General features: G+C 38.3%; 1 protein-coding gene across 3 annotated transcripts in view; it reads left to right on the top strand.

The window, feature by feature from the left end:
* The first annotated feature begins 12,155 nt into the window (after nt 1–12,155).
* Nucleotides 12,156–21,472, top strand: part of WASHC4 (WASH complex subunit 4) — a 60,772-nt gene continuing 51,455 nt past the window's right edge. For 2 of the 3 annotated variants that reach the window (XM_055239481.2, XM_063615207.1), the window contains exons 1-6: nt 12,160–12,305; nt 15,581–15,720; nt 18,680–18,733; nt 18,825–18,890; nt 19,646–19,691; nt 20,120–20,187. In XM_055239481.2, the coding sequence (XP_055095456.1) occupies nt 12,245–12,305; nt 15,581–15,720; nt 18,680–18,733; nt 18,825–18,890; nt 19,646–19,691; nt 20,120–20,187 (435 nt within the window). In that variant the 5' untranslated portion in view covers nt 12,160–12,244. Of the gene's footprint in view, nt 12,306–15,580; nt 15,721–18,679; nt 18,734–18,824; nt 18,891–19,645; nt 19,692–20,119; nt 20,188–21,472 lie in introns of all 3 variants that reach the window. The other variant, XM_055239482.2, reaches the window with a different exon arrangement.

Below are 21,472 nucleotides of genomic sequence, written 5' to 3' on the forward strand. Positions count from 1 at the left end.
GGAGACCAGCGTGTATTTCAGTCCTTATCTTAACCGCATACGACAGACACTCCCAGAGCGGCCGTTTATAGACTTCCCCCAAGGAATGCATTCCTTCCCCACGGTATCAATTATTAATATTCCTTGCTGGGAAAAGAATTCAGTGATATCTCTCCTACTCACATGTCTGTTTATAGGCTCTCTGCAAGAAGGAAAATATGGCTCTATTCTGCCCAACCCCACAGGCAGTCAGACATTATGGTTGTCTTCCCTTGTTCCCTCAAAATTGCTGTTATTCTGTTCTTTTTCAGAGCGCACTGATTTCATACTGTTCAAACACACATGTTTTACAATCAGTTTGTACAATAGTGTTCCTGAGGTGACCTACATTCTCAGCTTATGAAGATAACAGCATTAACAGATTAAAGTAAAGACAGACATAAGAAATTGTAAGAGTATTATTAGGAAAAGTGATAAATGTCCATGAAATCTTCACAATTTATGTTCAGAGACTGCAGTAAAGACAGGCGTGAGAAATTATTAAAGTATTAATTCTAATACTTTTATAGTATTAGAACTAATTAATGTCCATGAAATCTTTACAATTTATGTTCTTCTGTCTTGGCTCCAGCCGGTTCCTCTGTTCGGTGTCCCTGACTTCCCACAACAGTTTTTAGCCATCTTAACATGATGTGTAGTGTGTGTGTGTGTGTGTGTGTGTGTGTGTGTGTGACTTGCTTGGGGTTATTAAGAGTTTAAGATATATAAGTTTATTATTTGCCTTATATGTGCCAACATTTTGGTCATTGTTTCTTAAAATATTTTCCTGTCCTTCCTTTTCTGGGTCCTTAACTATATGTACATTATAGCACTTGATATTGTCCCAAAGGTATCTGAGATTTTCTTAATTTCTTTCTTTTTTTTCTCTCTCTTGAGTTTAGATTGTTCCTATTGGTGTTTCTTCACATTTATTGACAGTTTCTTCTTTGTGCCTACTCTGCTGTTAATCTCATTCCATAAATCTTTCATTATCATTTCTAAAAGTTTTGTTTGGTTCTTTTTTTTTGGCTCTTTTTTATATCTTACATTTCTTTCCTCATTGTATTCACGTTTACTTTTCTTTTTTGAGACGGAGTCTTGCTCTCTTGCCCAGACTGGAGTGTAATGGTACAATCTCAGCTCACAGCAACCTCTGTCTCCCAGGTTAAGTGATTCTCCCACCCTAGCCTCCTGAATAGCTGGGGTTACAGGCACCTGCCATCATGCCCAGCTAATTTTTGTATTTTTGTGGAGATGGGGTTTCACCATGTTGGCCACGCTGGTCTTGAACTCCTGACCTCAGCGGATCCACCTGCCTCGGCCTCCCAAAGAGTTGGGATTACAGGTGTGAGCCACCATACTCAGCCCATGTTTTCCTTTAAGAATTAAAACAGGCTGGGCACAGTGGCTCACATCTAAAATTCCAGCATTTTGGGAGGCAGAGGCAGGCAGATCACTTGAGGCCAGGGGTTCAAGACCAGCCTGGCCATCATAGTGAAACCCTGTCTCTACTAAAAGTACAAAAAAAAAATAGCTGGGTGTGGTGGCATGCACCTGTAATACTAACTACTCAGGAGCCTGAGGCAGGAGAATCGCTTGAGCCTGGGAGGTGGAGGTTGCAGTGAGCTGAGATTGCACCTACTGCACTCCAGACTGGGCAACAGAGTGAGACTCTGTCTCAAAAAAAGAAAAAAATATTAAAACATAATTTTATCTTTTTTTTTTCAGTTAAAACTGTTTTTTATATTTTAATAGCTTTTGGGGTACAAGTGGTTTTTGGTTACATGGATGAGTTGTATGGTGGTGAAGTCTGAGATTTTACTGCACCTGTCTCCCTAGTAGTATACGTTGTACACAATATATAGTTTTCGTATCTCCCAACTCTCCCCCTTCTGAGTCTCCGTAGTTCATTATATCACTTTGTATGCCTTTGTGCATCCATAGCTTAGCTCTTGCTTATAAGTGAGAACATAAGATATTGGGTTTTCCATTCCTGAGCTATTTCACTTAGAATAATGGTCTCCAGCTCCATCCAAGTTGCTACAAAAGATGTATTTAGTTCTTTTTTATGGCTGAGTCATATTCCATGGTGTATGTATACCAGATTTTCTTTATTCACTCATTGGTCGAAGGGCACTTATGTTGGTTCCATATCTTTGCAACTGTGAATTGTGCTGCAACAAACACATGCATGCAGATGACTTTTTAATATAACAACTTATTTTCCTTTAGGCAGATACCCAGGAGTGAGATTGCTGGATAGAATGGTAGATCCACTTTTAGTTTTTTTTTTTTTTTTTTTTGAGACGGAGTCTCGCTCTGTCGCCCAGGCTGGAGTGCAGTGGCGCAATCTCGGCTCACTGCAAGCTCCGCCTCCCAGGTTCACGCCATTCTCCTGCCTCAGCCTCTCCGAGTAGCTGGGACTACAGGCGCCCGCCACCACGCCCGGCTAATTTTTTTGTATTTTTAGTAGAGACGGGGTTTCACCGTGGTCTCGATCTCCTGACCTCGTGATCCGCCCGCCTCGGCCTCCCAAAGTGCTGGGATTACAATCGTGAGCCACCGCGCCCGGCCCACTTTTAGTTTTTAAGGAAATCTCCATACTGTTTTCCATAGAGGTTGTACTAATTTGCATTCCCACCAGCAGTGTATAAGCATTCCCTTTTCTCCACATCCACACCACCATCTGTTGTTTTTTGACATTTTAATAATGGCCATTCTTGTAGGAGTAAGGTGGTATCTTATTGTAGTTTTAATTTGCATTTCCCTGATCAGTGATGTTGAGCATTTTTCACATGTTTGTTGGCCATTCATATATCTTCTTTTGAGAAATGTCTGTTCATGTCACTTGCCCATTTTTTGATAGGATTATTTGCTTTTTCTTGCTGCTCTGTTTGAGTTCCTTGTAGATTCTGGATATTAGTCCTTTGTCAGATGCATAGTTTGCAAATATTTTTTCCCATTCAGCAGATTTTCTGTAAAACATAATTTTAATGCTGTTTTCACATTCTCATCTGCAAATTTCACCATTCCCATTATTTCTCCTCCCTCCCTCTCTCTTTCTTTCTTTCCTTCTTTCTTTCTTTCTTCCTCTGAGACAGGGTCTCACTCTGTCATGCAGGCTGGAGTGCAGTGGTGCAATCTTGGCTCACTGGAGCCTTGACCTCCTGGGCTCCAGTTCCCATCTGTCTCCCCAGTAGCTGAGACTACAGGTACATGCCATCATGCCCAGCTAATTTTTGTATTTTTTGTAGGGACAGCATTTCGCCATGTTGCCCTTGCTGGTTTGAACACCTGAGCTCAAGCAATCTGCCCACCTTGGCCTCTCAAAGTGCTGGGATTACAGGAGTGAGCCACCATGCCTGGCCATTCCATCCTTTCTATGTCTATTACATGATTTTCCACTTGGTTATAGATCACATTCTCTTGCTTCTTTGTACGTCTCATAATTTTTAATTGGATATTTGAGTCTTACACTGTTGAGTGCCTAGATTTTGTTATCTTCTTATAAAGCTTTTGGTTAAAACTATACATTGTATGCAACATATTGTGGCCACTCTGGATTCTATTTTATTCTTCAGATAATTATTTGACAGGTATTTTTTGTTGTTTGTTTGTTTGTTTCTTTGAGCCAAGTTCTCGCTCTGTCACCCAGGCTAGAGTGCAGTGGCAGGAGCATGGCTCACTGCAGCTTTGACCTCCTGGATTGAAGCAATTCTCCTGCCTCAGTCTTCTATGTAGCTGGGACCACAGGTGCATACCACCACACCCGGCTACCTGGCTAATTTTTTAAATTTTTTTGTAGAGATGGGGTCTCATTTTGTTGCCCAGTCTGGTCTTTGACTCCTGGGCTCAAGTGATCTTCCCACCTCTGCCTCCCAAAGTGCTGAGATTACTGGTGTGAACCACCATGCCTGTTTGACTATTTGTTTTTAAATGAAGTAAACTTGCCTAGACTCCCTGTCTCCTTAGTAGAGTGAAGCAGTTTATATTCTGCTTAGTTCTTAGTTTAGTGAAGGATTTGGCCAGTGTTTATGCTTAGATTGCGGGGGTTACACCCATCTGCAGTTGCCCTAATTATCAGTCTTTCCTTCTAAATTCTAAACTGCTTTGTCAGCTCTACTTCTATTCGCTGTTACCTCAAATAAGTCTTCAGCTTTCTGCTACCCGAGGGTACCTCTGTTGGGAAATATATGCATTCAAAAGAGCAGCAAACTCGTACACTTCACTGAGTGCAGTTCTGTTTTTCAGGGACTCCTGTTATTTCATCAGGCTGTCTGTATTTTAGTGGTCAGCCAGTGATTTGGGCAGAGTTTACACCCAGATTTTGGATCTCACACATTTTGTAGGTCACTCCCCAAACTGATGACTTCTTTTCTAACAAACCCTGTACTCAGTTTGCTGACAGTTTGAGCCAGTAAGCCTGCAGTGCTGAGCTTCAGTGGTGAGGGACACCATCAGACAAAAAGCCACAAACTCATAATTCTTATCAGTTGCTGAACAAATTCTCCTGTGGTTTTTACCTGCTTTTATTGTTTTAGATTTTTAAAAAGTCATTTTTAGATATTTTGGCTACTTTTCTTAGTTATTAACTGTAGATGGGTTCACTTGACCACTTTATGCTGCATCCATTATTAGAAGTGTCCTTATCAATTATTTTGACATGAAGATTTTCGAAAATGTCTATGCTTTTAAAAGTAGACTATTTCAACCTACTTTACATAACTTACATAGCAAAACTTTTTTTTCGAGACAGAGTCTCGCTCTGTCCCCAGGCTGGAGTGCAATGGTGCAATCTTGACTCACTGCAACCTCCGTCTCTCAGGTTCAAGTGATTCTCCTGCTTCAGCCTCCTGAGTAGCTGGGACTACAGGCATGCACCACCATGCCCAGCTAATTTTTGTATTTTTAGTAGAGATAGGGTTTCACCATGTTGGCCAGGATGGTCTCAAACTCTTGACCTTATGATCCACCAGCCTCGGCCTCCCAAAGTGCTGGGATTATAGGCGTGAGCCACCGCGTCAAGCCAGCAAAAATTTTTTTATATTATTTTGCTCTTTTAGAGTTCAGATAACTCAGCAAACTTGCTTCCTTCCTTTCCTTCCTTCCTCTTTCTTTCCCTTTCTCTCTTTCTTTCCTTTCTCTCTTCTTTTTCTTTCTCCTTCCTTCCTTTCTTTCTCTCTTTCCTTCCTTCTTTTTCCTTCCTTCCTTTCTTCTTTCATTCTTTTTCTTTTTTCTTTTCTCTTTTTCTTTTTCTTTCTTTCTTTTTTTTTTTTTTTTTTGACAGGGTCTCACTCTGTTGCCGAGGGTAGAGCACACTGGTGCAATCACAGCTCACTGCATCCTTGAACTCCTGAGCTCAAGCGATCCTCCCGCCTCAGCCTCCTAAGTAGCTGGGGCTATAGGTGCATGCCACCACACCCAGCTAATTAAAACAAATTTTTTTAGAGACCAAATCTCGTCATGTTGCCCAGACTGGTCTTGAACTCCTGGGCTCAAGCTACCCTTTCACTTTAGCTTCCCAAACTGCTAGGATTACAGGAGTGAGTCACCATGCCCAGCTGACAAACTTTTTCTTAGAGGGCCAAGTAACAAATATTTTAGGCCTGTGGGCCATATGATTGCTGCTATAACTACCCAACTGCCATTTTAGTGTGAAGCAGCCAACGACGAAACACAAATGTAAATTATGTTTAATGTAAAATATGTAAATTAATGGGCATGGCTGTAGTCTGATATTTTATTTACAAAAGTAAGTAAAGTTTTACTTTATTTACTGATCTGCTGTCTGTACTTTGCTGGCCCCTAAGTTAAAACATCTGAAAAATTTCACTTACCAGACAATTGGGCTCTTTGAAGAGTTTTGGTCACTGTGGCATACCAAACAGAGAAAGTCCTGATTAAATACTGGTTGAAGAAATGAACAACTAAAAAAGCCATGTTATTACATGATTTCTTTTATCCTTAGATTCTTTAACAAACAGTGCCATCTGTTGAAGAACTATGAGGAAATACTTTTCCTGTAAACTGAGTATTTACTACAGAGCACTTGAAAAAAATGACAATTATTGGTTCACTCATTCAACAAATACATGTTTATCATCTATGTACCTAGCATTATACTTGGCACTGAACGGTATCAAAGAGATAAAGTTTAGTTGTTTATAGAGCATACAGACAAGTGGGAGATTATATTATTTTAAGCACAATTGGAAGCTGCTGGGGTAGTATTTCCTGCACCCCATCACATATATATATATATATATATATATATATATATATATATAACATTTTTAAAAATCCATTAATTCCTCTATGGACATTTGGACTGCTTCTGCCTCTTGGCTATTGTGGTTAATGCTGCAGTGAATATGAGTGTGCAAATATCTCCTTGAGATCCTGCTTTCCATGTTTCTTGTTTGTTTTTTTGAGACAGAGTTTCGCTCTTATTGCCCAGGCTGCAGTGCAATGGCACGGTCTCTGATCACTGCAACTTCTGCCTCCTAGGTTCAAGCAATTTTCCTGCCTCAGTCTCCCGAGTAGCTGGAATTACAGGCGCGCACCACCACCCCTGGCTAATTTTTCTATTTTAAGTAGAGACGGGATTTCACCATGTTGGCCAGGCTGGTCTCAAACTCCTGACCTCAATCGATCCACCCACCTTGGCCTCCCAAAGAGCTGGAAATACAGGCATGAGCCACCATGCCCAGCCTGTTTTTGGATATATACCCAGGAGAGGGATTGTTGGATCATACTGTAATTCTATGTTTGGTTTTTAAGGAACCTCCATAATGTTTTTCGTACCAACTGCATCATCTTACAGTCCCACCAGCAGTGCACAAGCGTTCCAATTTCTCCACATCCTTGCCAATACTTGTTATTTTTTGTTTTATTGATAGTGGCCATCCTAATGGGTTTGAGGTAATACCTCATTGTGGTTTTGATTTGCACTTCTCTAATAGTGATGTTGAACATCTTTTCATATGCTTCTTGGCCATTTGTATATCTTCTTTGGAGAAATGTCTATTCAGATCCTTTGCCCAATTTTTAAATTGTTTTGTTGTTGTTGAGTTGTAAGAGTTCTCTACATATTGTGGAAATCAATCCCTTATCAGACATATGATTTGCAATTGTTTTCTCCCATTCCATAGCTTGCTTTTTCACTGTGTTGATTATTTACTTTAACATGCAGAAGTTTTTAAGTTTGATGTTATCCAATTTTTCCATTTTTTGCTAAAATCCTTTTTGAAGGCATTGGAGACCCAGGACAGTGAGGATCCAAGGAACTGAAATTCAGAAGAGATGATCCAAAAAGTTGAGCTTGACATTTGGCACCACATTTCACCTCAAAACATCTGCTGATTTGCAATGTGGCAGCTGAGAGTTTATGAGGCTGGGGAGCCGAAAGCAGTAGCTGAAAGGTGGAAAAGCTGATCAGGTCTGGCAGGCTCTGCCACACTCCCCTGCAAAGCTATACCCTAGGACTGTGATAACAGAAATAGATGAGCTCTCACAAAGACAGAAACCCAGTTTCAAATCAGAACAGTCCTAGACTGGGTTAAAGTAATCTGCCCCTACACTAATGGCCTTCCAGAAAATATAGTAATCCCCTCTGAAGAAAAATGACATCATTCAGAGCCTTAACTTATCTTTACAATTTTTCATACATAAAGGTCAAGATGCACTAAAAAAATTATCAGCTATACCAGGAAATAAGGCCAAATGATAGAAAACCAAGAGAAAAAGAAACAAAACATAACAAAACAAAACATCACCAGACAACAGAAAAGAGACCCTCAGGAAATCCAGATATTGGAGTTATCAGAAAGTACTTCAGGCTTCTTGACTTCCTGTATTTACTGTAATTATTTTCTGAGTGCTTAACATGTATCAGGGACTGTGCAATGTGGGAATAAATCAAGGTCCCTGATACCAAAGAGCTGATGGTCTGTATTAGGCTGAATAACAGGTGCCCAAAGATGTTCATGTCCTAATCCCTAGACCCTGTGAATATGTTACCTTACATGTTTAAAAGGACTTTGCAGATACGATTAAGGTAAGGATTTTTGAGATAGGGAGATTATCCTGGATTATCTGTGTGAGCTTGATGTAATCACAAGGGTCATTATAAGAGGAAGGCAGGTGAATCAGTCAATAGTAGGAAATGTGATGGCAGAAACAAGAGGTTCAAGTAATGCACAGAAGATGAGAAAGGCAAAGAAATAGATTCTGAGTGTCCAAGAGGAACCAGCCCTACTAACACCTTTACTTTAGCCCAATGAGACTGATTTTGGCATTCTGACCTCTAGAACTAGAAGATAATAAATTTGTACTCTTTTAACCACTAAGTTGGTGACAATCTGCTAGAGCAGCAATCGGAAACTAATACATAACTTAATAGTGAAGATAATTATGTCAATAGGTAACTTCGAAGTGGTAAATACCATGGAAGCACAGGGCCGAGGCATTCAGTCCAACCAGGAATTCAGGGAATTAGATATAACGGTAATCTAGGCTGGGCGCAGTGGCTCACTCCTGTAATCCCAGCATTTTGGGTGGCCGAGGTGGGCGGATTACCTGAGGTCAGCAGTTCAAGACCAGCCTGACCAACATGGCAAAACCCCGTCTCTAGTAAAAATAGATATAGTGGTAATCTATATGATTCCACAATAATTGATAACCAACCAGTACAAGGATTTTAGGATCCCTTAAATAAAAGGGCAGATTGGAAGAAGCCTTGAGTTACATGCTATGAAGGATAAACTCCATATCATAGGCAATGGGAAGGATCTAAAGTGGGGCATGACCTGATCAGATAGGTTTCAAGAAGCTTCACATAGAGAATGTGGACAGTGGAGAGAGAAGACCTGTCACACATCTATACTGGTTGTTCAAGTGAGAGATTACTTTGTAAATAAATACACGAATTAACATATCAGGAATTTTTTAAACAGATACACGCAGGATTCTGTGACAAATTACTAAGTGAAACGTCTCTAGTGAGTTATTGCCATATAATTTCTATTGTAGGAAGAAGATTTTATTTATTTTAGATTTTATTTATTTATTTTAAACTTTTATTTTAGGTTCAGAGGTACACGTAAAGGTTTGTTACATAGGTAAACTCATGTCATGGGGGTTTGTGGTACAGATTATTTCATCACCCAGGTATTAAGCCCTGTACCCAATAGTTATCTTTTCTGCTCCTCTCTCCACTCCCACCCTCCACTCTCAGCCTCCAGTGTCTGTTGTTTCCTTCTTTGTGTTAATGAGCTTTCATCATTTAGCTCCCACTTATAAATGAGAACATGTGGTATTTGGTTTTCCGTGCCTGTGTTGTTTGCCAAGGATAACAGCCCCAGCTCCATCCATGTTCCTGCAAAAGATATGATCTCATTCTTTTTTATGGCTGCATAGTATTCCATGGTGTATATGTACCACATTTTAAAAATCCAATCTGTCATTCACGGGCATTTAGGTTGACTCCATGTCTTTGCTATTGTGAATAGTGCTGCAATGGGAAGATACATTCCCATGCATGTATCTTCATGGTAAAATGATTTACATTCCTCTGGGTAAAAATCCAGTAATGGGATTGCTGGGGTGAATAGCAGTTGGAAGAAGACTTTAAATGTAAATTAAGAAACAAATTCACCAAGAACTTAGCTATACAACATATATGTAAAATATTTTGGTATGGAATAAACTGGAACTTAAGATGTGGGTATATGGGGCTGTAAGTTAAAGGCAGGGATTCCTAGGAAATGGCAGGCAGGCACCTTCTGTAGGCAGCTGTTCTAAAGTTCACAGAAGCTCTCTGAATAGCACAATATTGTCCATATGAAAAGTTTCTCCTTCTATTTCCAAGCTTGCTTTTCAGAAAGTACTGTGTGAATGAAGAGTAGTAGAATGAAGAATATGTGATTACTTAAAATAATGATTTGCCTTCTGCAGACTAGGTCTAAGAAATATAGGACATTTATTTTTACAAATAACTTTCAGATAGCACTTTTCATTTAGTGAATGTGCTTTTCTATTTGGTATCCAATTTGTAATTCTCTAACAAAATTTGAAATTACAGGCTGTGGAATTTGATTTAAACATATTTAAGATCAAGACAGACAATCTCTGAGTTTTTTTTTTTTTTTTTGAGATGGAGTCTTGCTCTGTTGCCCAGGCTGGAGTGCAGTGGCTCAGACAACTCTCCTGACTCAGCCTCCAGAGTAGCTGGGACTACAGGCAGGCACTACCATGCTCAGCTAATTTTTATATTTTTAGTAGGGATGGGGTTTCACCACGTTGCCCAGGCTGGTCTCAAACTCCCGACCTCAAGTCGTTTGACCTCATTTGACCTCAAACTTACCCACCTTGGCCTCCCAAAGTACTGGGATTACAGGCGTGAGCCACCACACTGGGACTTCTGAGATCTTTTTCAGATACATCTATATTGATTCATAATAGCAACCTGGTACAGCATGTGGTTGGTATTGTTCTATGTACCTTACATGTATTAACTAATTTAGTCCTCGTAAGAATCCCACAAGGTGTTTACTAGTTTTATTTTATTTTCATTTTATAGATGAGGAAATTGAGGCAGAGGTTAAATTATGTGACCCAAGATCACATGGTTAGTAAATGGCAGAGCCAGGATTTGGACCTAGGCAATTTGGCAGTCAAAACTGTGCTTTTAATGATTACATGACACTGCCTCTTGCTACTAATCTATTAACTTTAATAGATTAGTGTATTTATAGATTCAAATTGTTCTGACTTGTAAGTCCAATTTATCACAATGAGCTGCTGGGAGATTAATTACAGTGATTTAATGCAAATGTTAAGAATCCAGGAAAGTCAAACTCATGGTCACACAGAAAGTACAGGAAAAAAGTTTGTCAGCCATTAGACCCTAAGGATGCCTGTTATTTTCAAGATTTTTTTTTTCTTTCTGAAATGCCCACTAAGTCTGCCATAGCGTCAGAAAGCAATTTTCTTACCTGTTTTATAGTTTCTGCATCTAGCCTGGTGCCTGGTACCCAGTGGGCACTCAATAAACATTTAACCCAGGGCAGATCCAATGACCTCAGAAGAATGCTCTTAAGTAGACCTTTTGCCTACATTGATTAGTTCTTTTCTGTTCTTTTTAAGATTACACGAGTAAAACCTTAATAAATTCTCATTGTTAAGGATTCAAAACACATAAGTAGACATACCAAAACTTGAAAATCCTGTTACTCACCAACACATACTTTTCCCCAGGTAACCACCATCCTGTGATTTGTCTTCCTATGAATTTACATACACATAGGCACATATGCGTTTGTGCAACTTAAAAACATAAATGTAATCACAAATACACATTACTCTGAAACTGTCTTGTGTCGGTTGTTCATGCCATTATAAATATATTTCATCTATTTTAGCAGCTCTTCAGTGATTCCTAGTATGGATGTATTGAGCTTTATGTAATTCACTTGTAATGGACATTTAGATAGTTTCCTATTAAAAACCACGTTGCTATAAATATTCTTGTGCAAATACATGTGTGCATGTAGAATTTTACACCGATCCCGATTCTCCAAAAATCCAAATTGCAGGTGGGATCATTTCAGAATGTACTTCAATAGCGTTCTTCATTCCGCCTCGCGTTTTTAAAAGGACTAAGTGGAGAGCGGGGAAGAGGTCGTAAGGTCCCGTTAGGGTGTTCATAAAGTAACTCCTCCTCTCGCACAGAACGTCTTGACTAACGGGAGAGCTGTAGGAACTCCTACGTTGGCGACAGGGAGGGAAACAGGCTTGTTGGAAGAAGTGCCTGGTCAGCGTTATCCTCGAGGATCATGCCTTCCTGTTAATTCCCCACCCCATCAATTCTACCCTTTTTAGGTTAGACTGAGGAGTAACTTTCCCAGGTATTAAAAATCGTCTAGAGAGAGCAGGGCGAAATTAGAGTGCCGAAGTGGCTTGAGAAGCACAGTGAATGGTGGCGAAGCCCAAGCCGGGTCGCAGGACGCACGCTGACACTGCCGACGCCACGGCGGCCGCCTTCGGCCATGGCGGAGGACTCGCTTTCCCAGCGGCCCCCGCGGTCGCAGGGGCAACGAGCCCGGCCGGCCCTCGCGAGCGGAGGCGGGGCCGGGGCCGGAAGTCACGTGCTGTGACAGTAGCTGGGGTGAGGCCGTCGTAGCCGCACGGGCTGGTTGGGGCTGTGTCTGTGGGAGGCGCCGGGGTGATGGCGGTGGAGACTCTGTCCCCGGACTGGGAGTTTGACCGCGTTGACGACGGCTCGCAGAGTAAGGGAGCGGCAGGGCGAGGGCTGCGGGTGGACGCTTCTCCGGCCCGCCGCTGTCCTGGGCAGCGCTCCTGCGAGAGGGACGGCTGCGCAGCTGTCTGGTGCGGGACACTTCAGAGCCCTTGGGGTGTGCGAGGGACGCGCTCTCCAGCGTTACTTTCGAGGTTGGGGTCCCAGCCACGGCGGGTCAGGCTGCCCGTTCAGGGCTCGGCGTGTGAGGCGGAGACTCTCCTGGGGACCCTGCGGTGCCCCGCGGGGAGCGGCGTCCCCCTTCAGCTGCCCCGGGGCTTGGGCGGGGCGCGCCCGGGAGGCCCAGCGGCCCCGGGAGCCCAGGCTGCTTCTGTCTGTGGCCTCTTGGGGATTTCGGCACATTCTCAGAGCGTTCAGCTCTGGAGGACGCTGATGTCTGGGTTCCTGTTTCGGTTTCCTGTTTTTCTTCTTTTCCTTCCAAATCAACTTTTGCAAGTTTGGGTGGCTTTCCCATCGCGTTGCTATAACCGTAGAAGGGAGCGAATAAAGAACTTTTCACCCCGCGAAAATAAACACGTGAATGTCATTTTATCATTTTCCAGGCCTTTTATTTATGCTAAGTGATATTTTTCAGTGATGTTCTGCAGTTTCCATCGCAGCTATAAAGGCTTCAAAAATTACAGCAAATCTTCAGATTTTGCTTCACAAGCTCGAATTGTCTGATTTTAACTTAGAAGTCCATCCCGAAATAAACAAATTCTTTTTCTTTCAGTAAAATATTGAGGCCAGATTAATTGTAGTGAAACTCTACTTGAGATAAATACAAGTTGGCAATCTGCTTCTTATCTTTGGTGATAGTAATCTGTGTAAGTGATCTAAGAGAGATCGGAGCATGCTGTTTCTGATTTTTTTTTTCCCTCATAGTTTTCCCAAAAGGTGGAACGTTGCTTTTAAAAATTCCCGATGAATTTTGCTTGATTTTACAAAGAGAGACTAATGCCTACAAAGTTAGATGAATTAGGTTTTACAAGTCTCTCAGAGAAGAGTGAGCTACATCCAGGATGGGTTGCAGTTTTTCACAAAACACTCCTGAGGTCAGGAGTTCAAGACCAGCCAGACTAACGTGGTGAAACCGCGTCTCTACTAAAAAATACAATAGCTGGGCGTGGTGGCGAGCGCCTGTAATTCCAGCTACTTGGGAGGCTGAGGCAGGAGAATCGCTTGAACCCGGGAGGCGGAGGTTGCAGTGAGCCGAGATCGCGCCATTGCACTCTAGCCTGGGCGGCAATAAGGTATTAGCTCTTATGCAGCATAAAAATTAACCTTGGAGATAGTGACAAAATCTTTAATTTTTTTGTGTGGAGAGGATTCTGTATTTATTGTTATAAAGTGAACTGTACCTTGTCATATATGAAGTTTTATGGACAAAGATGACGAACTGGTATCTTCAAAAAAAATTGGAATAGAGTATGTTAATTGGGTTTGAAAATGGTTCAGCCTGGAGTAGAATGGTCTGATTCACTCAACAGATACTTTCTACAACTAGTGGCTGTGCTAGATATTAGGGATAAAAAGATAAAACAAGGAATGCAGTCTGTTGACAAAGATGAGCATGTTAAGTAGGTTTTTGGAATTTTTACTGTTAAAAAATTACCATGTAGTTCTTATCTCAACTTTTGTTATTTAACTTTTCACCAATTTTACAACCGTTTATTGCCAACAAGGAACTTTTAATGTTATTTTAGGTTTTCTGTTGCCTGTTTGTGAATCCCTAAACATACTAAAGGAGTGATTTATGGGCATGGTGTTTTTCTAGCATTGTCTTTTTTTTTTTTTTTTTTTTTTTTGAGACAAGGTCTCACTCTGTTGCCCAGTGCAGTGGCATTGTCAGGGCTCACTGCAGCCTCGACCAGCTGGGCTCAAGTGATCTTCCTACCTCAGCCTCCTTAGTAGCTGGCTGATTTTTTCTTTTTTAACTGGGATAGAGACAAGGTTTTGCCATGTTGCCCAGGCTGTTCTTGAACTCCTGGTCTCAAGCGACCCACTGGCCTTGGCCTCCCAAAGTGTTGGGGTGAGCCACCATGCCCGGCCTAGCATTGTCTTTAAGAAGTCATTTGCTGGTCAAATGCAGCTTTGACTGGTCATTTGCTGTGTAGTTGAGAATAAGACAACTATTTGGGGTTCTGAGAATCTAGGCAGTTTTATATGTAAGCTGTAGGGAAGATAATACCTCCCTGTGCTTGGCTTTCATTAATTTTTGGTCTGTGAATCATATCTACACTAATTGTTTTCCAAAATTGCCTAGATTAATGCTATAATAAGACAGAAACCTTAATGAACTAAATGGATTCACCGGATTTAAAACTATGGTTGAAGAATAAGGGAGAATGGGGGCTAGGTCTTTATACTTTGATACAGCATGAGTCAGAACACACTTTATCTTACTTGCTTCACATTGCTAATTTGAGGAGAGCAAATTTTTACCTTTTTTAGAAGACAAAGGTTGAATAAAGTTATACATATCAATAAAAGAAACTGAGTTGGAGTTGAATTTGTTACCTTTGGGAACAAGTAATGAATTTTTATGTGTGACGTGAAATACTTTCATGCATTTTGACGAATAGGCATATTTTAAAATGCAGCTTATTCCAATGATTCCTTAAAGTTATCTATGAATGAGTTAATTCTGTGAAGAACAGCATAGTATTCCGTAGTCAAGCAGTGTTCTTTGCTGGTTTTTCCAACTTGATTATGACAGTTAAATAATTTAACAAATATCTTGGTTAAATTTTAGATATTATAGAAATAATGGAGGTCTAAAACCTCCATTTAAAAATATTTAGGCGTATTAAACCTTAGTGTGTATAGAATTAAAAACTACATTTTTAAATGTTACTTCTGTGACAGATTTTTTTCACCTTCAGGTCGTGAATATGTGTTTTTGCAAAAGAGTTGTTTATGGCTAAAAGATAGAATCAGGACATTGAGTTGTCTAAGGCACTTTTCAGATTGGTTCAAAGCCCTCTATTATGGGGTAGATGGGCTAGTGACTTTTTCATAATATGTTAGGGTTTTAAGGTAGTAACTTTATATATGGTAACATCTACTACTTTTAAAATTATTTCGTGTATAGAGAAGATTGAAAGCTGAATTGTTGTTTAACTTTGAAACTTTATTTTCAGGAAGTCCAGACATTCCAGAGTAATAATTAACAGTGCTTTGCGTGACTTTTGAGGTTATTTGAAGTAAATGTCCTGTAATTCATTACTTGTACTTATCACATACTGTTTTAAAATTTAAACTTAGAAATTCATGCCGAAGTCCAACTTAAGAATTATGGGAAATTTCTTGAGGAGTATACCTCTCAACTGAGAAGAATTGAGGACGCTCTGGATGACTCAATTGGAGATGTTTGGGATTTCAATCTTGATCCTATAGCATTAAAGGTTTGATTTGATTTTTTTTAAATATATGTATATATTTTCTGGACATACTATATCCTGAAAACATAATTTTTTAAAATGGAAAAAGAATTTTTATTTGAAATCTAAGAACAAAATGAAAGTTGGAGAAAATTGTTGATTTCCTTTTCTCTAAGCCATGCAGATGGTTTTTAAATGTGTGTGTGTTTTTTGTTTAAGAATGACACAAACACAAAGCCTTTAGTGTCAAAGAATGACACAAACTCCAAGTCTTTGAGCTTGCCTTTGATATTCATTATTAAGAAAATGAGGGCTGGATAGAATATTCAGGCTTTGTTTTTTCTTAATTGAGGCTATTTTACACTGAGTGAAATGCACAGATACTCTTAATTTTGCCAAACACTTGTAACTCATATCCCAATTAAGATAGAGAATATTTTCACCATTTCTGAAAAGTTCTCTCATGCTATATAGATGTTAATGTGTGAGTAATTTTTAATGTATAAAATATGTCACTCTTTCCATTTTGAAATATTTCTTTTATCTTTAAAATTAGTTTGTCACCACTTGAAAAATAATGTACATTTTATTGAGCACTTATGTATTACACACTGTCCTAAGTCACACACTGACTTGTTTTTATAACAGCTTTCTTGAGATATAATTCATATATCATACAATTCACTCATTTAAGTTGTATAATTCAGTTGTTTTTAGCATATTGACAGAGTTGTGCAACCATTACAACAGTCAATGTTAGAACGTTCTCATCCCCCAAAATAGAAACCATGTACCGTTTGATAATCAACCCCCTAGTTCATGCCATGGCATACCTGCCCTAGGCAACCACCAGTCAATCTACTTTTTATCTCTATGTGCTTGTCTCCTCTGTACACTTCATATAAATGAAATCATACAATATGTGCTCCTTTGTTGCTGGCTTCTTTAATATGTTTTCAAGGCTCATCTATGTTGTCATATGTTTTTAGTACTTTCTCTTTTTGCTGTTGCTGAATAATATTCCATTGTAAGGAATGGATAACCACATTTTATTTATCCATTCATCAGTTGATAGACATTGGATTTTTCTACTATTTGGCTGCTATGAGCATTTGGGCACATGTTTTGTGTAGACATATATATGTATATTATATATAAAATGTGTATATACATTATGTGTATATTTTATACATATGTATATATGGGAGTGGAAATCCTGGGTTATGTGGTAACTATGTTTAACTTTTTGAGGAACTGCCAGAATGTTTCCAATATGGCTATACCATTTTACATTACTACCAGCACTGCATGAGGGTTCCAGTTTCTTTACATCCTTGCCAGCCTTTATTGTCTTGATTATATTCTTCCTAGTGAATATGAAAGCTCGTTGTGGTTTTGATTTGCATTTCTGATGGCTAATAATGTTGAGCATCTTTTCATGTGCTTATGGCCATGTGTCTGTTTTCTTTGGAGAAATGTCTGTTCACATCCTTTGCCCATTTTTAAATTGGGTTATCTTTTTAGTATTGCATTATAGGACAAATACTGACTTTTAATTCCCACCACAATCCTATAAAGTAGATACAATGTCATCTCCATTTGTAAATGAGAAAACTAAGGCATAGAAAAGTAACTTAGTCAATTAAGTGACACATTTAGTTAAATGATGAATATCAGGCAGCTTGACTCCAGAGCCTGTGCCCTTATTCAGTACCCTAAACTGCCTCACAAATACTTTATATATTTGTAAACTGAAATTACTTTCCTTTGACTTCTTTCTTGCAGGCTGGGTAGACTTAGCCTTACTTTAAAAATCTTCCCCCCAAATTTGTAATTGTCTCTTTTTGTTCTTCAAGAATTCTATGAGAATCATTGTATGTAAGTTATAGGAACTCTACTAGGAAACTGTCATTCTCAACCTGTACTGTCTCTGAGGGTAATAAGTTTCATATATCTGTCACTTGCCATTAAGTAATACTTGTTGATTTTTTAAAGAGATGCTGTTGGGCTTTCTCACCATTAAATAATACTTGTTGATTTTTTTAAAACTTGCTGTTGGGCTTTAAGGGCCTCTTCTAGATAGGATTATAAAATCTGTTTTTTGTCTCAACTCTCAGATTTTATAGAAGGGTGAAATTATCTCTTAGTTTTTATCTTCCCTTACAGAAGCTTTCTAATCTTTACAATCTTATTATCTGACAGACTCCGTCTCCGCAGTTGCTCTCTTTGGAACCTCTGTTTAAGTTCTATTATTGGGCAGTTATTTTATTGTTTTTACTATACAAGGTTCTTAGTATTTTGGGAAAAACCACAAACTCAGATAAAATCTCTGTAAACAAAAATTACAACCTAATTTGAAAGGGTATATAATAACTTACTTGCATAAATAGTTAGTCGTTAGTATGTAACCAGAAGGGAGATCTAAGATTTCACTTGATAAAGAGATCACATATAGTCAATGATCATGAAGAGGTGGAAATTGAACGGGCTTTAGGAGTGAACTCCACATACTGTTTTAAGTGTTTCTGAGCATGGATTTATACAAGAAAAGATATATTTTCTGTCTTGTTTCATTCTTAATTTATTTTGACCCTTTAGCTACAGTATCTTATTAAATTTGTGGCTGCATAGAAAATTCAAAAATGATGAGAGGTTTTTCCCCATGATCATAACTAATGGAGCTTAATAATGTTACCATTACCTTATTACCTTGCATTTTCTTATACTGCACTCATAATCAGCCACCTTATGCTCCATAGGACAACTAGAGTCATTGCAACATGATTGTATCATGTTGGGCCATTTCTTTCTTTATGTGTTGTCTAATGAGATTGTTTTGGATGAAGTAGTTGGTATGGTGCTAATGTTGAGTACAGGATCTAACACAAGTTTAAGTCGAATAAAGCTAGTCTCAATTTGTGTTTTTAAAATTTCGGTTATTTTTCAAATTAAAAAGAAATGTTCTTTTCCTTTGTTTCTGTAGCTTTTGCCTTATGAACAGTCTTCTCTTTTGGAACTCATAAAGACTGAAAACAAGGTACAGAATCCTAAATTTGAAAAATTATTTAAAAAATGTTTTAGTTATCTATTACAATTTACTTTTTATTTTTTTTTACTCATGAAACTAGGTCTTAAACAAAGTCATCACTGTTTATGCTGCACTTTGTTGTGAAATCAAGAAATTAAAATATGAGGTAATTATTTGAATTCTTGTCTTAAAACTTTAAAAACATCATTTAGAAGCAAGTATGTGTTTATATATGTACAGTGTGCAATAAATATTTATTGAATGTTGAATGAATTATTTATTTAACGTAATACTAATACGGACTACCATTCATTAAGTACTTAGTATGTGTGAAACACCAGGCTAACACTGTAATCCTTATAGTAACCCCAGCAGGTAGGTGAGACATTGATGAGGAAACTGAGGCTTAAAGAGAGTGTCACTTGCATAACATCTTACTGGTAGTCAACAGTTTGAATCTAGGTTTACAAACCTCCAGAGTTTGTGTTACCTGCCATATATACTGGCTATCTAGAGAAAACTGATTTTTTTTTCTTAAAATGCATTTAGTGTTGTGTTTCCTTACCCAAGAACCATTAAAAGTCTGGTAGAAGTTGACAAACTTCATATTTTATTCTCCTGCTTTTTGATACCATGTGGTTGCTCTTTATTTCCCATGAACTAATGGGAGGATGTGGGACAGTGAGGGTGGTCAGGTAAGATGAAGTAAAGGCTAAAGGAATCAAAATACAGCTTTGAGTATCAGTAATATTTTTGTTACTCTAAAGATGAATTGCTTTATAAACAGGTTTTGAATTTAAATGAATTTGTATGCAAATAATGTAGCCCTCTGTTTATTACTGAATATACAGATCTAAGAGAGCATACGAATTTGGAAACAAAACAACCTTTAAAATTATTTTAATTTTTTCTTAAAAACAGGCTGAAACTAAATTTTACAATGGTCTCTTGTTTTATGGAGAAGGAGGTAAGTTTAAAATTCAAAATTGTGATGCCTTTTTGATATTGAACAAAAAGTTAACAGACAATTTTAGGACTACCATGATTATATAATAGTGTGAGAAAAATAAGCATTCATATTATTTGTTGGTATGTTTGGTAAACAGGTAAAAAATCTGATGAAGCAGCAGCAAATTTATGATATCTTTGTACTTTACAAAGTACTGTAGCTAGATGAGAATTTTCCTTGAATTCATTAAATAGTGAAGCAAATACTTCTAATTATTTGATTAATGATTGTCTGATTTTTCTCTTTGGTGTAAAAATTCTATTTTCAATACTATGCAGAGTAAAAGATGTCCTAATGAAAAAAAAAACAACTTTTCCCCCTTTTTTGGTATTGATTGAATTTAAATTTAAAAAATGAAATATGCTTATTCATGTTGCCTTTTACAGCTACAGATGCCAGCATGGTGGAAGGTGATTGCCAAATTCAAATGGGGAGATTTATTTCATTCTTACAGGTAACTGATTTTTACTTTCTACTGAGCTTTTACTTTGAAAAGTTTGAGTAAATTACACAACACGTAAAAAGTTCTGAAACCTTCAAATACCAAAGATGTGTACTCTGAGGATAAGACACTTAATTAGCATTGAATTATAGTTTAGGAGATCATAACTCCTAAAAGATTTCCAAGTATTTTTAGAGGAAAAAGCTATCAAAATAAGTTTCTCTGTATATATTCCTTTATGGACAGCTTGTCACTATGCCTTTTAAAATAATTTAAACTTTCTACCCACTGGAAAAGATAAATTGTATCAGGAAAAGTTGTTAACAGATAGGAGAGAATTAAGCTGTTACATGAGCAATGATGAAGTTGTTTAAAGCGGTAGCCCTCCATGCTTCTAACAGCTTGTTTCAGTTTAGATAGCTTCCCATCACTGCCAGTTTTAATGATTGTAGGTCCTTTGGTTTACTCTTATCAAAAGAATAAAATCGCTTCTATTTCCTTCTCTCTTTATGATACAAACAAATGCATGTACAATGTGAAAAAGGAAAAATTGAAGCTAAGGAAAAAATACCCATAGTCCCACCTCCCTTCTGGTTGTTGAGTACAAGATTTGATATATTTCATCAAATTAGGCATGCTAACATACTGTTCAAATCTTTCATATCTTTACTACTTTTTTTGGCCTAATGGATCTAATTGAGAGCATTTTGTTCATATTATGATATGTGTTATTTAGGGTCCTGTCTAGAAAACTCCATACAAGGTATTTCAAAAGATGTAGTTTGGAGGATACAAAGTAGCAGTTATGTAAGATGAGTAAGTCTAGAGATCTAATGTACAACATGAGGATTACAGATAATAAAAGTACCATATATGGCATTCATGCTGAGTAGATTTTAGCTGTTTTTTGCCACAAAAAAAATGAGTTAGCTATGTGAGATGATGGATTTGCACTTCACTATAGTAACCTTTTTATTATCGGTGTGTATCCCATAACATGTATACCTTAAATATACACAATAAAATGTATTTAAATAAGAAGAGAGGGGATTCAATATAGAGAACTGGTACCCAGGAGTTGGAGGACAAAGAAAATAGTGAGGTAGTCCAAAGGAAACAGATACCTCCTTTACATCCAGAGAACAAAAAGGATAAAGATTGGGATTGCCAGGATCTGGGAGCTTGGAGAAGCCCCATGAAACTGATGCCCATGCTGAGGCGGCACTGCCTAGCTGCTGCTGGCTGCTTTTCCAGCAAGGTGTCTAAAAAATGTAGTTGGTAAGGTCCCAGTAAATGG

Source organism: Symphalangus syndactylus, chromosome 13, assembly GCF_028878055.3.
Source record: "Symphalangus syndactylus isolate Jambi chromosome 13, NHGRI_mSymSyn1-v2.1_pri, whole genome shotgun sequence".
NCBI lineage: Eukaryota > Metazoa > Chordata > Mammalia > Primates > Hylobatidae > Symphalangus > Symphalangus syndactylus.